The sequence below is a fragment of the Osmerus mordax genome, chromosome 16 (assembly GCF_038355195.1).
Source record: "Osmerus mordax isolate fOsmMor3 chromosome 16, fOsmMor3.pri, whole genome shotgun sequence".
Lineage (NCBI taxonomy): Eukaryota > Metazoa > Chordata > Actinopteri > Osmeriformes > Osmeridae > Osmerus > Osmerus mordax.
This window is the reverse complement of record NC_090065.1, coordinates 14,747,240-14,761,940: the sequence shown is the minus strand read 5'-3', so window position 1 is coordinate 14,761,940 and position 14,701 is coordinate 14,747,240. Positions and strand designations below refer to the sequence as shown.

The 14,701-nt window shown below is 46.1% G+C and overlaps 1 protein-coding gene across 1 annotated transcript in view; it reads right to left on the bottom strand.

The window, feature by feature from the left end:
• Positions 1–11,569, bottom strand: part of LOC136959584 (solute carrier family 22 member 23-like) — a 28,220-nt gene extending 16,651 nt beyond the window's left edge. The window contains exons 1-3 of the mRNA XM_067253964.1: positions 11,020–11,569; positions 4,935–5,038; positions 4,621–4,775 (exon numbers count right to left, since the gene is read on the bottom strand). Of these exons, the coding sequence (XP_067110065.1) occupies positions 4,621–4,775; positions 4,935–5,038; positions 11,020–11,472 (712 nt within the window). The 5' untranslated portion in view covers positions 11,473–11,569. The remainder of the gene's footprint in view (positions 1–4,620; positions 4,776–4,934; positions 5,039–11,019) is intronic.
• Between the last annotated feature and the right edge of the window lie 3,132 nt (positions 11,570–14,701).

Below are 14,701 nucleotides of genomic sequence, written 5' to 3'. Positions count from 1 at the left end.
CTCTACTTTGTTTAATATATATAACACTGATGAGCCAAAACATTATGACCACCTGCCTAACATATTGTTGGTTTGTCCATGCGCCAACCCACTGACCCCTGCTCAATTGGACTGAGATTTGAGCAATTTAGAGACCGGGAGAATACCTTGAACACTTCATTATTACCATTCCTGAACAATGTGTGCAGTGTGACAGGCTGCATTATCCTGCTGAAAGGAGCCACTGCCATCAGGGAATACCAGTGTCATGAAGGGGTGTCTGCAACAATGTCTAGGTAAGTGGCACGTGTCAAACAGTGGGGAACCTTGGACGCCCAACACCCTGTCGCCGGTTGGTGGTTTGTCCATCCTAGGACCACTGCCGTTAGGTCCTGACCACAGCTGACTTGGAGCACTCTAAAAGCCTCACACTCTGACCCAGCCATCTGTCCAGAACAGTCTGGCCCTTGTCAAACTCCCAAGTTTATGAAAACTGACTGCTTGCTTACCACCTAATCTACCAAGACGTGAACAGGTGCCCTTGTTAGGAGACCACCAATGTTATTCACTTCATATGTGAGTGGTTAGGATGTTTTGACTCATCAGTGTATATGGTGGATGAATTTAAATGCTTTGGACTGCATGGGAGAGCACATTATGTAAATCAGATGTACACACAAACAGGCAATATAGAAAGGAATGCGTTGACGTCAGGAGTTGAGGTCTGTTCTCTGCTCTCTCTCTATGTCCTCTCGCTGTTCATTGCTATTCTATGGTTTTTCTGTACCACCCCACCCCACCCCCAACCCAATTTATTTTCCCCTTCCACACCTCCTTTATCCACACCCCCCCCCCCCTCTCTCCGTATGGTAGTTAGCGTCAGGAGCAGTATTTGGTGTCGCCTCACATCAGGCATGTCTGCCCATGCGGTGTTTCTGAATCTGACAGGCCAGCAGAGCGGAACAGACACTGCCTGCCTGCCTGCCTGCCTGCCTGCGTATCTGATTACCCTTCCCAACCTGTAAACAACACAAAAGTCAGACGGGGCAGCAATCAATGTTGCATGATTCAAATGAAACCTTCAACTGACATGAGTAATCCTGTTTCAAACTAAATGTGACCGATGTTGTCTTGATGCAGCTGTGTGGGTTGAATTAACCAGAATATCCCAGCAGGTAAATGGGTTAAAATGGTTTACATGGAGATATGTATGATGAGCTTGACAATCACCACCACAGACTTTACCTGGATTATGACTCATGTTTTGTACTTCAGGAACGCCTTTTCTACTTCAGGAATGCCTTCACTGGAAACAGGGATGACATCACTGATGTAACAATGACAAGATCCAGTATTGGTTATCTCCAGAGAGAAAAATACTGACATGACACATCAACAACCCTCAGACTTTCCCAAAGTTCCGTGTCTAACTCAAATGCAGAGAGGTATGTTACTGTGTGTATTTAGTCCAGTGAATACCTGGCCTCAAGCAAGAGTTATAGGTGTTTAATAGGGATTCTTTTTTGCTGAGATAGATAGATACAAACTTTATTGCCACACAACAATGTTGGTGGTATTCTTTTGTCATAGGTAGCTCAGTCCAGTGAGGAGGGGGGAGATGGGGATAGGAAAAAAATTAAAATAGAAAAAGTCCAGGTCAGCTTTGGGAGTTCAGGAGTCTGATAGCAGAAGAAGCTGTTGTTGAGGTGCGTCATTCCAGCTCGCATAGATCTGTAGCGTCTTCCGGAAGGCAGAAGAACGTCACGGCTTGGATGGGAGTAGTCTCTGATTATGTTCTTTGCACGATTTAAGCTACATTGGAGAGCAGTAATGCAGGCAAGGATGGACGATAGGGCCACTTTCTGAACCTGCCGATGGTATTGGAGGGGCGTTGCTGTCTATGGTCACTCTTTGAATGCCCAGGTGTGTCCCGACTTTGTGCCGTTGTCTCTTCCGCGTCTCACTCTCACTCCAGCTCTGGTACCTCTTGTGTGCCTTCGTATCTCCACAGGAATATTGAGTAGGGGAGGGCTCGCAGCCTGGCAACAGAGAAACGTCTCTCTAGAATAGCGCAGCATTATTCAAATAGACGCTTCACTTTGAAAAATGCAAAAATAATCTAAACAATCTATACTGATCAAACTCGCTGAAAACTAAAACCAAAAGTATCAGATGATATAAGTTCACAGTCCAGCAAAGTACTACTACCGTGTTAAAAAACAATGAAAATAGTGAAAAATGCTAATAAAAAATAAAAAAAAGTAACGGAGCTACTGTAACAGGCTGCCATCCAGGCACCTCCATTATGACGTAACTGAGTGGACAAAAGAAACATATTCCAATGTTATTTCTGTCCCACAAAATAAAACTAGTAGATGAAATATATGTCTGTAGTGTAAAGATGCCCTTAAAGTGGTTGATTTACAGTACCAGCATTAGAGAAGTTGTGGCAATACGGAAAGATAGTGGAACAACAGACCAAAACTATTGGAAATATGAAAACAATATGGGCTAGAACAATTTATAAGAGAGAGAGCTAAACTTAAAATCCCTTGAGCTCTCGAGAAAATCTCCATGCACATAGAAGGATAACCTGTCGCAGGTAAATAATGCTAATAGAAATATGTGCTTTTAAATCTCTCTCACTTCCCTTCCTGTTTGTTGGTCACTTCCTGTTTTGTATTCTTATGACCGTAAGGACATTCATGGTCATACATGAGTGTAGTGACCTCAGTTTTTTAAGTCTACAACTTAAGCTTGAGACAAAATATTGCTAATAAAGTCAACAGTAACATGGAACTCTGAGTTAGCTTAGCTTGACATCAAGGAGAGACAAAGGCATTTAGTTAAATGTCCAACAGGTGTGTTGAGTAGTGCTTTTATGACTTGTAACTAAGGAGCAGGCTTGGTAAGGCTTGTGACGTTTCATTGAACACTGTTTACTCAGCAAGCAGGTTACAGTGGGAGGAAAACATATGAGAGAGAGAGAAAGAGAAAGAATTCTTGAAGCAAAAGTCAACTGTTTCTTGCTTTTATCTTGAATCCCACAGTGTAGGGCTTGTAAACAGGCAAACCTTGAAGTGATTATGCTTGACTGAAAAGTTTCAGTTTTTTTGTCTTCAAAGTTGTTTTCACAAAGTGGCGGAGACTCATCATTGAGAGAGCTTCTTATGGATTTAAAAACTTGCGCTTGATTACACAGCTATTCTTTCATTTTCTCCACCTCTGGAAGCACCCGACTGCTCAAGTCACCCTGGCCTCAAAGGCCCACCCTCCCTCCATCTTTTCCTCTTTCCTCTCACCCATCATCCCCGCCTCCCTCCATTCCCCATCCCAAGATCAGACCAATCGGCTCAGCTATTTTTGGTCTAAGTGGCGAGGCTTTCAAGGTAGACAGTGTGGAGTAAATTAGAATGACAAGGACGAGGAGCGGACACACACACACACTGAACTCCCCGGACCGCCCCTCTCCTCCTCCTACCTCCCTCCCTAACCAATACATCCCCATTCCTGCCTGACAATTACTGCAGCCGGAAACAGCTTTTAAGGATCCATTGTGCAAACAGACCGCAAGGCCCGGTCATCAAGACACGTGTAACCCCCCTCTTCCCCCCCTCCTCCTGGCCGTTACCCTCTTGGGCTAACGTGGATAGCATATCCAAAGGACAGATTATTGCTCATCAAACCTTTACTGTGCTGAGACAAAAGGTCACAGCAGACTGTGCAGGGGAATTCATCTCCATGACTGTGCTTTTGCTGCAGTTACCAGAGGACAGGTTATCTATGCCCCCAACCACACACACACACACACACTGTATCGACCAGGTCTAGCGAAATTCCAAAACCCAGGGTTCAAAGTTGAACGCTCTGTGTTTGATGGCGTACATTGCGAACACTGACCCAGAGCATTGATAAGGTCAGTACTTCACCGTCACTCAATAGCTCCCCATTACAGGTCAAAAGCTCTCTCTGTCTCTATTTGAAGCTTCCTTCTAGTAGAGAAGATGTACAGACTACAGGAGAACTCTCGCTCCCTCTCTCCGGTCACATTTTCCTACCCACCACCACATGGACTCAAACTCACCTAACCTCCACAACTTCTCAACTCTCTTCCTCTCCCAGGAACCCGTAGGATTCTCTGGCTGGGTTCTGAGAACTACAATCTAAAACCCAAAACAAAGGCTGAGTCCACAGGGAAGCTGGCCCAGAAGGTGAGCCTCCCATTGTCCCAGACCTGGCTGTACAGCTGTGGGGCCACGGCCTTGGCCTTTCCACACTGCTGCCTCCATGTTTAGTACACACAGCGCAGGCTCCTTGACCCTCGGACGACCCTCCACAAACATGACCCACTCCTGAAAAGCTCAGCTTTCCTTGCAGCTGCACCTCACAAATCTGAAACCAATGGCCTCCCTCCCTAAACGGGTCAAAGAGGCCGCTAACACAGAGACTGACAGAGGGAACGGGCCCACTATTGGACACCGCCTGAGAGACAGACGGCGACAGCAGACATCGACCACCCCAAGTCCCAAGACTGACATGAGCTGCCTGCCGTAGTCTGGAGGTAGCCCTCACACTGACAGACCCTGCGTTGAGAGACTGAAGGGTGGTAAGCAGAGTTCCTGGGCACGCAGCAGCACTTACTGAGGACGTAGAGGGAGAGGGTGATGCCGGCCAGACAGAAGCCTTCAAAGAAGCGCACGGTGCTGAACATGGGCACGTTGATGGAGAACGCCACGGTCAGTCCGAACACCAGCATGAAGAACACAGAGATGATCAGCACCGGATGACGGCCAAACCTAATGGCCAAGGAGAAGAGGAGGAGGAAGGAGTTTATGTGACTAAACAGCTTTAATTTTGTGATGTACTTGTTCCCTCCCACAAGACAAAGGGTACAAATGAAAGAATTGCCCTAATTAAAGGGTCAGTCAAATGTTAACAGAACGAGAAAGACTTACCAGTCGGCCAGGACTCCGAACACCAGGTATCCGAAGATGGAGCCCACCAACAGTGAGAACTTGGCAATGTGGACTTTCCATGCTGACTCACACACCAGACTCCACTGTAGAGACAGACAGGAAGGTTCACCAACACAGTCCATGAGACCCTCTACTCTTCCACATAATGCATCATTAGAAATAACTTTCAGAGATATTCTGGTGGATTGCAAACCTCATTCGTCGTGGCTTGGGTTTCTCAACCAGCCACACACTTATTTACCGAATTTCCAACCCCAAAAGATCCCTATTCTAGCACTGTAGGAAGCACAACAGGAGTTCAGAGGAGAAAACCAAGAGTTCACAACCAAGAGCATGACCAGTATGCAGGCAGGGTCTTTCATTCTAATAAGTAGACCCCCTACTCTGTCTAATCGTATGCAACATCCCCCCACTGCCTTCCTTCCTTCCTTTCTCTCTCCCTCTGGCTATTGACTATATCTCCTCTCTCCAACTGCAGTGGGATTCCCTTAATGCAAAATATGGTGTGTGTGTTTGTGTGTGTGGATTTATCTCGTTTGCTTCCAGAAAGTAAACCTACTCTGGTTTTGAACACGTCTAGGAGGTTTAGCCCTGGGCAAACACACCCAGATGAAAAGGCACATTGAACTAATGAAAATCAAGTCATTATCAATTGAGTGTATTTCATGTCATTTGTATAGGGGTGAACACATTACGAAGAAAGGCTTGCTTGGCTTGGCAGCTCTAGTCTTACTAACATTCTCCATTCAATGTGAAAGTTGCAGACATGGGTGTACGGGGGCGAGTCAGAGGACGGGGGGGGGGACCCCCTCTGAGCCCCCAGCTGCCTGGAGGGGTTGGGGGGCAGAGATGAGAGGGCGGGGGGGGGGACCCCCTCTGAGCCCCCAGCTGCCTGGAGGGGTTGGGGGGCAGAGACGAGAGGGCGGGGGGGGGGGGGGGGGGTGTCGCAGAAGGGGTCTGGGTGTGGCAAAACATGTGTGTGTGTGTGGCGACAGGTGCATGACACATGGTGTATTGACTTCACATTCTTCATCCTTGACCAAACACTCTACCTTCACTACCCTAGATTATGGAGAGAAATATATCCACAAAGTAGTCTCGAAAAAAATACAAAAGTGCATATGATGTAACTATGTTCTCTAGTATCAAGCTCAAATATGAGAATTGAGCAGACTTGTATGTGTGGCTCCTGCTCTAAGCCAGGGAGATCACAGCCTCTTGTAACCTCTGGTTCAACAACCTCATTCAGATCTCCCGGATCCCCCACCCAGTGATCATGTGACTCACCCATACCAGTTTTGCTCTTTGCGTATCAGTGTCGCCAGAAGGCAAACGAGTTCCAGTTGCGCAACAACATCTCATACAATAAACTAGAGCGTGTCAAGAGAATCATGCTCTCTGTTAGGCTGTCTAAAGGGCGTGTATGGAGTGAACTGAAACTGGGACTATTGTCCAACTGTGTGACAACCAAGGCTGTGGTCAGGGCCACAAACACTCGACTGGGCAGAATCACAGTTGACCATACACTACATATCCCGTGGCTGAAAACAGGAAATCACGCTGGAAGGTATGACGGGGAACTGTGGTCTACACAGCCGGACCGACACATGCCTGACAGGCCACCTGACACACGAGACGGAGGGATAGCAGGTGTCCACATTTGAGCGTACTAGCCCTGGAGGCTAGCTTACCCTTGCGCAAGACATCCAGTTCCTCTTTTAAGGACACAGAAACAATGCAGGGGGATCTGCTGGGTCAGAATAACGCAGAACAAAGCTAATCAGAGGGCGACAAGGAGCTGCCTTTCTGAAGTGTCATTTAGGAGTTGCTCAAGACAACACATCCGTCCCGGTTAGGCAACATGGAAACCTATGTGACAATGTGCTGAGCGTGGACAAGTTACAGCAGGGGTCTAATGAGCTGCAGGACACGGTGCTCCCTCTCTAAGGACTGTGGATACAGGACTACTGTCTCAGTCATTTGAATACACTGAATTGGTCTCTCTGTGAAGACAGTGAGACTGGGCAGGGCTTGATCATCTATTAGCCGACAGTCCGAGGACAAAAGCCCCACTGGTACCCCCATGTGTGAGCTTATGTCTGTCTGCCTGCCTGTGCGTGCGTGCGTGTGAATGGTCCTTCATCATCTGTGAGTCTGATTAGATGAGGACAGCATCAGCTACAGGTGATGAATACATGTGGAACTACAGAACGTCTGGGAAAGGAGGAGATGAGAGAGGGAAAGAAGGAGTAAGGAAGAGAAGGAGGAGAGGGATAGAGTGAGACTTAGCAAGTGGACGAGCCAGATACTGTGAAACGAACAAAAGCATGAAGGAGAGATAACCAATTCTTATTATCAGAAATATTCTTTTTTAGGAAAGATAGAGATGGGAGAGGTAAGGGAGATGCGTCTGAGCAAGAGAGAGGGAGAAAGAAAAAGAAATTAAACCCTCCCAGTGTGAGAAAAAAAAAGCGAGACAAGTGAGAGACTGCTGCATGGATACTGCCTAGCAACAGACTATCACCTTGGTTATCAGACACTAATTGCAACAGTACGTTTAGCGCCGATTGTTTCCTTACTAGGTTAAGAGAACAGACGGCGGGAGTGGGAAGAATAAAGTAGGAAAGAGAACCAACATTCCATGACATTACAACACAGAGGGTTTTTTTCAGACTCCTTTTCTGTTCAGAAACGGCCCTTATCAGAAAACACCCTCCAGCCCGCCTACACACACACACACACACAAATGCTGCCTTTATTTTAATCTTTCAGTTCCACAGGCCACCCATCCGTTGCTGCTGACTGTGCAGCTGTTGCACAGCCTTTTGAATGCTGACTAGGCATCTGGGGATGGGATGCCCACTCTCTGTCTGGGATCTGAGGGCTGCAGAAGGGACAGGCTAAGAGAGGAGATAGGCTAGGAGAGGAGACAGGAGAGGAGACAGGCTAGGAGAGGAGACAGGCTAGGAGAGAAGACAGGTTAGGAGAGGACACAGGCTAGGAGAGGAGATAGGAGGGGAGACTGGAGAGGAGACAAGCTAGGAGGGGAGACTGGAGAGGAGACAAGCTAGGAGAGGAAACAGGCTAGGAGATGATATAGGAGAGGAGACAGGAGAGGAGACAGGCTAGGAGAGGAGATAGGAGAGGAGACAGGCTAGGAGAGGAGACAGGCTTGGAGAGGAGAAAGGAGAGTAGAGGAGACAGGCTAGGAGAGAGGAGAGAGGAGAGGAGACAGGAGAGGAGACAGGCCAACCGGGTGGACTGGGCAGCTGGAGAAATACAATAAAAAAGAGGCATGCTGAGTCCTATCTGTTACAGTATCACCTCTCAAGATTTCCAGAGCCTTCTTTTTTTAGTGGTACAATACTCCACAATGTCCCTATCTCGACTCTGCCTTTGCTAAGTACTCACTTCCCAATTAAAAAGGAGGATGAGGCGATGAGAACCTTCTTCTGGCTCCCCGAGGTGTTTGAGCTCTCGGCTGTAATGGAGAAGTTCAGCTCAACTCCCAGTAGAGTTGACACACCGCAGGGTGTGAGAGTATCTGAGAGAGAGCAGGGGAGCACAGGGAGACCCTATCGGTGTCTTTCAGTTGATGATCCATTCTCATTTCAGCAGCTTCACTCCAATTAAGTCAAGCCCCCAGGAAGGAGGCCCCAGACGCAATTAGAATGGGCCCTCTCCGCACTGGCCAATCACGACCCTCCTACTCTTTTTTCACCACGCTCCCTCGGAGTGGCCCTCTAGCAGGAGCAGAAGTTTCCCGCCGACAGGCGGTTAATCGTCATGCAGCGCACATACTCCTTGAGACATAACCCCAAGACATCCACCTCAGAACCTCGAAAATGGCTGTACTAGTCATTGCCGTGGTTGTTTACGTGAGTACGTTAAACATATCGGTTGAGGGTTGACAGGAACGGAACAGAGGCTCATTTCCGCCGGGTTTGCACTCGGCAGACACTGTGCTTCTCTCCCGTCTCCAGGATAGGGTGACCACACGTGGCTCAACAGGGTCGTGTGCAGCGGATACGCCCGAGTCAAATGCCAAGGCAGCCCTTCCTGTCTTGGTATCACATCCTGGTGCGTCAGCGCTGGACGTGGGGATCCTGGGAGGAGCCTCTCCTGTCGGACTGTTCCCAAGGCCAAGGCACAGAGGTCAAATCTGGCTAAGGCACTGTTTGGGGGGAAGGCGGGGTGGATTCCATTCCAATGTGTCTATCTGGGGGAAGACCTTTGAATCGGTTTCACTTCCCCCTCGTGGATGACCTTGCCAGACTGCGGAAGGCTGTGTAGGGAGAATGGTTTCCAGTGATTGTGGCTGCCTACAACACAAACATGCAGTGCTATGCTCCCTCTCAGGTAATCAAAATGGGAATGATCAAGATCCAACATTAGCAGTCCAGTACAATCATTAATGTTTCACCTTGGAAAGTAATTGAACGATCGCGCAGACATATTCCAGAACCTGATTAAAAGGGATTATCTTTAGTGAGTACCATAAAGCCAGTCAGCCTTCCGTCCGAGATTGCAGAATCCCCATTAAACCAGGCAGTACATGTAAGTTTCATGCAAGAGTCTTTCGGTTCTTGGTGTGATATAAAACACCACATTTGCAGTGTTTGTTCTGCCTCTTATTGACTTGGCTGCTGGCATATGAGCAGACCTCGGTGTGGCACAGCATGCCCCCACCCCCTCCTCCCCTAGCGCAGGGCCTTGGCATCAAAGCCTGGCCTTCACATCAAAGCTGCTCCGTCTATGCCACTCTAGATGAGCCCTCTTAGCCACACTTGTGAGGTAAGCATGCAGGCGTGTGCAGGTACTGCGCTGCACCCACACTGCACTGGTGTGTTTGTTTTGATTCTGATTGTGATGGTGTATGGTGTAGTTTCCAGAAGCAGCCCCACTGCACTCCCACAACATGTCCATAACAAAGTCAGCCGTTTGCTTCAGTCTGGTGTAAACACACCTGTACACACCATGGAAACACAAATGACACAGGGGCTGAATTGGTCCATAAAGGGACAACCTTGAAATCTGTCCTTTGACATTTATCTTTTAGAAATCATTATCTCACTCTACTAGAATGTTATTTGCAAGAAAGAGAAAATGAGTACAGTACGTTTAGTTAACATTACCCTGTAACACACTAACATACTGTAGTTGTGAAACCAGTAATTGACAGTTTTGGAACCACAATGGCGAAATGAATTTAATCAAGTCCTGTAATTTGATGACTACAAAGTAGGTTTAATGAAGGCTGGACAGTGTTGCAAGATCCAATAGACTTCCATAACTTCAGTGTTTCATATTCAATAAAACGATGTAGGCTACAGCCTTCTCTACCCCAAAAGTACCCCACTTGTTTAAATTAACCCTAAATCCAGATATGTAGTTAGGAACATAAAATTGGCGCGGCACATGCTTACTGTTAGTCCAAGTGACATAAAAAATCGGTGTGAGGGTTATTTTAGGGAATGCCTTAAGAGAGCTCTAATGGCGTGACAGTGCTACTCATTAATCCAGGGCGAAGCATTTGTCCGGTGCAGTTGTGACAACCGGCACATTCCACCGTGCTCCCTGTGCTGAGGCGGGGAGCCCGCTGTGACATCGCTCTGCGATAGCTTGCACCTCGTCAGCTGTTACGATGACTCATGGCAACCCGGTCTGTCGACAGTGCATGCTCACTATCTTCCTAGTGGTCTCCCCACACACTAATTTGACAGACATGATTATTTATAGACCCCGTGAATAAGTTAATGGTGCTATGACACACGCTACAACATAACCCACCCAGCGTGGATAACCATTTCACAGAGACTGAGTCTAGGACTTAAAAATGGTGTTATCCAATAAATTAATCTTAAATATATGAGAAACGTAGGTGTTACGTAATGATCTCCTACAGATTTGGGCAGTCTAACCCTGGAAGCCCTGGAAACAAAGATGCCGGCATATCTGCAGTTCTTGATTATCCTAGGTTTCCCACTGTCCATGTGGCCTAATCAGAAAACATTATTGAATGGATGGGAAGTCATTATAGATTCTATCAAGTTGTAGCACCTACCTTTGTAACCACATTCCGCACAAGTCCTGTGTGCAGCTCAAATGTCCATTCCTTGCACATGCATTGCATGTTAGCAGAATCATTGTGAGTGCCATAACTGCCATTGGCATAAATGTACGCAGGACGCGTAGTGGTATTACCAGGACCATTATATAAAGAAGAATGAGTTCTTGACAAATTGGTCGTGTTTGTCAAAGGCTGAACACATGTGTTGTTCGGCTGGGCAAGAAGGAAATTATCAGAGTACTGGCTGAATCCAATAAATATCGCCGGGATCCATGTCAGGACGATTAAATGTCTCTGGTACTTCCCAAATCCCCCGAGAAATGGCAAGACACAACCGTCAAAGCGAGTGAGCAATCCCGGCGACGTGGATTCGGGGGGCACAAAGCCGTTCTCCGGTTGATGGTCCTCCGTTTCGAGCTGCACCACGGCCATCGCGGTTTCGCTCATGGATGCGTCTGTAGCGCAGCCGGTTTGGCAGTGCTACCCCTGTCGACTCCACAATGCGTCAATGCCCCCGCTCTGCTAGTGAAAGCTGTGCGCAGTCAGTCACAGGAATTGAAATAAGACGCACTTCTCTATTAACAGGAAGCTGTTCACTATGCTTCTCTCCCAAGTGGACAACCCTACCACTGCTGTTAAACGATACGCACTTGGCTGACCGCAGGTTCAAATCCAGCTAGGTTAATTAAGAAAAGTGCGAAAGAGAAGTTTTCCATTCGTATCGATATTTTCTTTCGAGTTGGATCAATTTGCATACAGTCAGCGAAGGTTTAATGCAGTGCCGGAAGAAGAGACGAAGGGTATTGTCCTGCCCCCTTTTGAGACTGCTACAGGTAACACACCTGTCCAAATACAAATGCCTGTCTCATTTTGAACACACAAAACCATCAATTTCTTTCCTAAGCTAGTGCTAGCCCATTCAGCTACAGTAATATCAGTCTACACGCCCACGGCAGTTCTTCAGGCTACTATAGACAATGTGCAAATATTTTTTTGTAAAACAGAACCGACTTGTGTAGGAGGAATTCGCTCAACCCCCGCCCCTGGATGTATCCATCCTAGTCTTACTTGTCTGGGGTATACCGACAACGCGCATATAGCGTTGTGCTTGTGTGGTTCTTTGTAATATTGTGATGTCCTTACCCACATATTATGGTGTAATAACTGGGAGGTTCAAATCCAGCATCAAGTTAAGATTGTAGAGAGAACTCATGTATTTTGGGAGTAAAACACAGAAGGAGAAAGGTAAACACACTCACCTTCACCTGTGTTTGTAGTTGTAGGCAATGCCCCCCTCTGCAGTTAGCGGTATGTAACTACATCGTGTTTTACAGGGCTGCTGGAAAAGACTGCAGTAGGCCTGGCAGTGTTCTGCCTCGAGTCATCATTGACACACTGCTGACCTCTACCGGTTGACGAGAACAACAGCGGGATACAATTGGATGACAATTTTAAATGTGCGTCCATTGTTTTAATTTGTGAAATGAGCATCTATTCACACTGAAAAATAATTAATGGTACTTAATAACAAAAATACTTGATAACAGCTATAACGTTTCTTATAATTTGTCTTAGTATTGTTCAAAACTTGGCCTGTTGATTGTTTATTGATTGTGTATATTGTACACACTAGTGTGTGACAAGGGGTTCTGCCAACAGAAATATGCACAGCTGTGACAGAACCATCCACAATCTCACAGCACAATCTGTTATTGTGCAAACCTACGTGTTTATCTCCTTGGCAACAATTTAAGGTGTGCCTAGGAACCGCCCTTGTGAGAAGGAGTTCAACTGGGTGTGTATCACGTCAACTGTCGGCAAACTTGTCTGAATGGCTAAACGTTGAATGAAAGATACCATGTTTGAAAACCCTGAAAGTTTGCTACAGTTTAAGAATCATCTGTCAATTTAAGATAACATTAGACTGATTAGGATTTCAGTCTCTCCACAAAGACTAATCATTATAAAAAATGTGGTTTATAACAGAATCAAAGTTCAAAGGGTTTTTGTATGTCACTGGTCTCAGGGCTGACTGGGAAAAAATAGAGCTTTATTGTAAGAAGAAGATAACATTGTTATTCATGTGAGTTAGTCTGCAGCTGAACAGTCAACCTTGTGGATCCCAGAAGGCTACTGTGACAAGGATAACCACACCCCTCCAAACTCACTCCCCAGATTAGGCTGCACACTATACTTACTGAGTATACTGTACTAGGAAAAGTGCAAACTATCCATTTGCAATTTATCAATAGTAGATCCTGGTATAGAGCGGCTGTCAAAGTCCAACTGAAAGTGTCTAAGGACTTGGCAACACATGATGGCTTCCCACGTTTACGGTATCTCATTTGAAACACACACAGACACACACGTTCACAACCCACATTTTTTATTTAATCTTGACTAGTTTCCCAGAATGCAACCATTCATGTAAAATGCATAAATATGATATATACATTTTTTATCTAGCAGATACTTTTAGGCAACACACACAGTTCATACAAGTACAGCAGATAACCAAGCACCAGAATCCACAGTTCTAATCGTGTTTAAATGGTTTGTGCCAAAGAACAGCCTGTATTTACCAGACCCAGCGCAACAATAGCATAATATGAACACTTATTACAAGTTTATTGAATCATTGAAGAAGACAGACAGTTATAGGGTGGGAAATGTAATTTGTGAACATTCACAGGATTTGGTACGACTGTATGACTCAACCAATGATGCCACTGTCTGGTAGAATAAGGTGTGTCTCCAGGTGGTAGTCTCCTTCAACAATTATCGTCACTGTGATTCAGGCAGCACAAGTAGGCGTAGACCTAAATGTGAATACAAACACATTCAACATGCAAAACGTTGCTGCCAGCCTTGATCTGTGTATCTCTCATGTCAATGATAACAGGGTAGGATATCTAACCACCATTTTATTAAGTTATTGAAGGAACATTGTACAATGCTGTGTACAAAATGTAGCACTATGTCACTTTGTCGACAGGAGTTGTAGCAGGAGTGTATCTACACTTTTTTTTTAGGTGGAATAGAGCAAATGATTTCCACAATGCACCTTGTGTGTGTAAACTTTACAATATACCATTGTTCCACTCTTAAGTGGAGCTCAAAATTACTGTTTCCGGAGTTATTTTCAAAATTATATTTGGGATGGCCATGTGGCTGATTGTGGCTGGACAAAAAACAGGAATAAAGTTAATGATTTCCTATGTAGCTGTAATACTGTGACCAACTTTTACTTTTATGACTCAATGTGACAATCTCTCTATGCATACAATAGGCACATACATGTGTCTTTGTGTGTGTGTGTGTGTGAGTGAGTGTGTGAGAGAGAGACAGATAGATTGATAGATCTATAGATTGATAGATAGATAGATAGATAGATAGAGAGACAGAGAGAGAAAGAGGAGGGGAGGGGGAGAGAGAGAATGGGTAGCAGAAGAACAGGTTGCATTAAGCGAAAGTGGCCATTGTGCAAATTTCCCAAGCTGTTTCTTTTTTAGCCGTGAAGGTAGATCATGCCAAAGGGGCGACTGTTGACATAGAGCAGGAGGAGAAGTGACACACCCTTTTTAACAGCGTACCTTGGTGATGAGTACCCTGACAGGGTGGCCTAGCCCTCCTGTGCCACACCTTCAGACACTATTCAGTGATTACACACTACAGC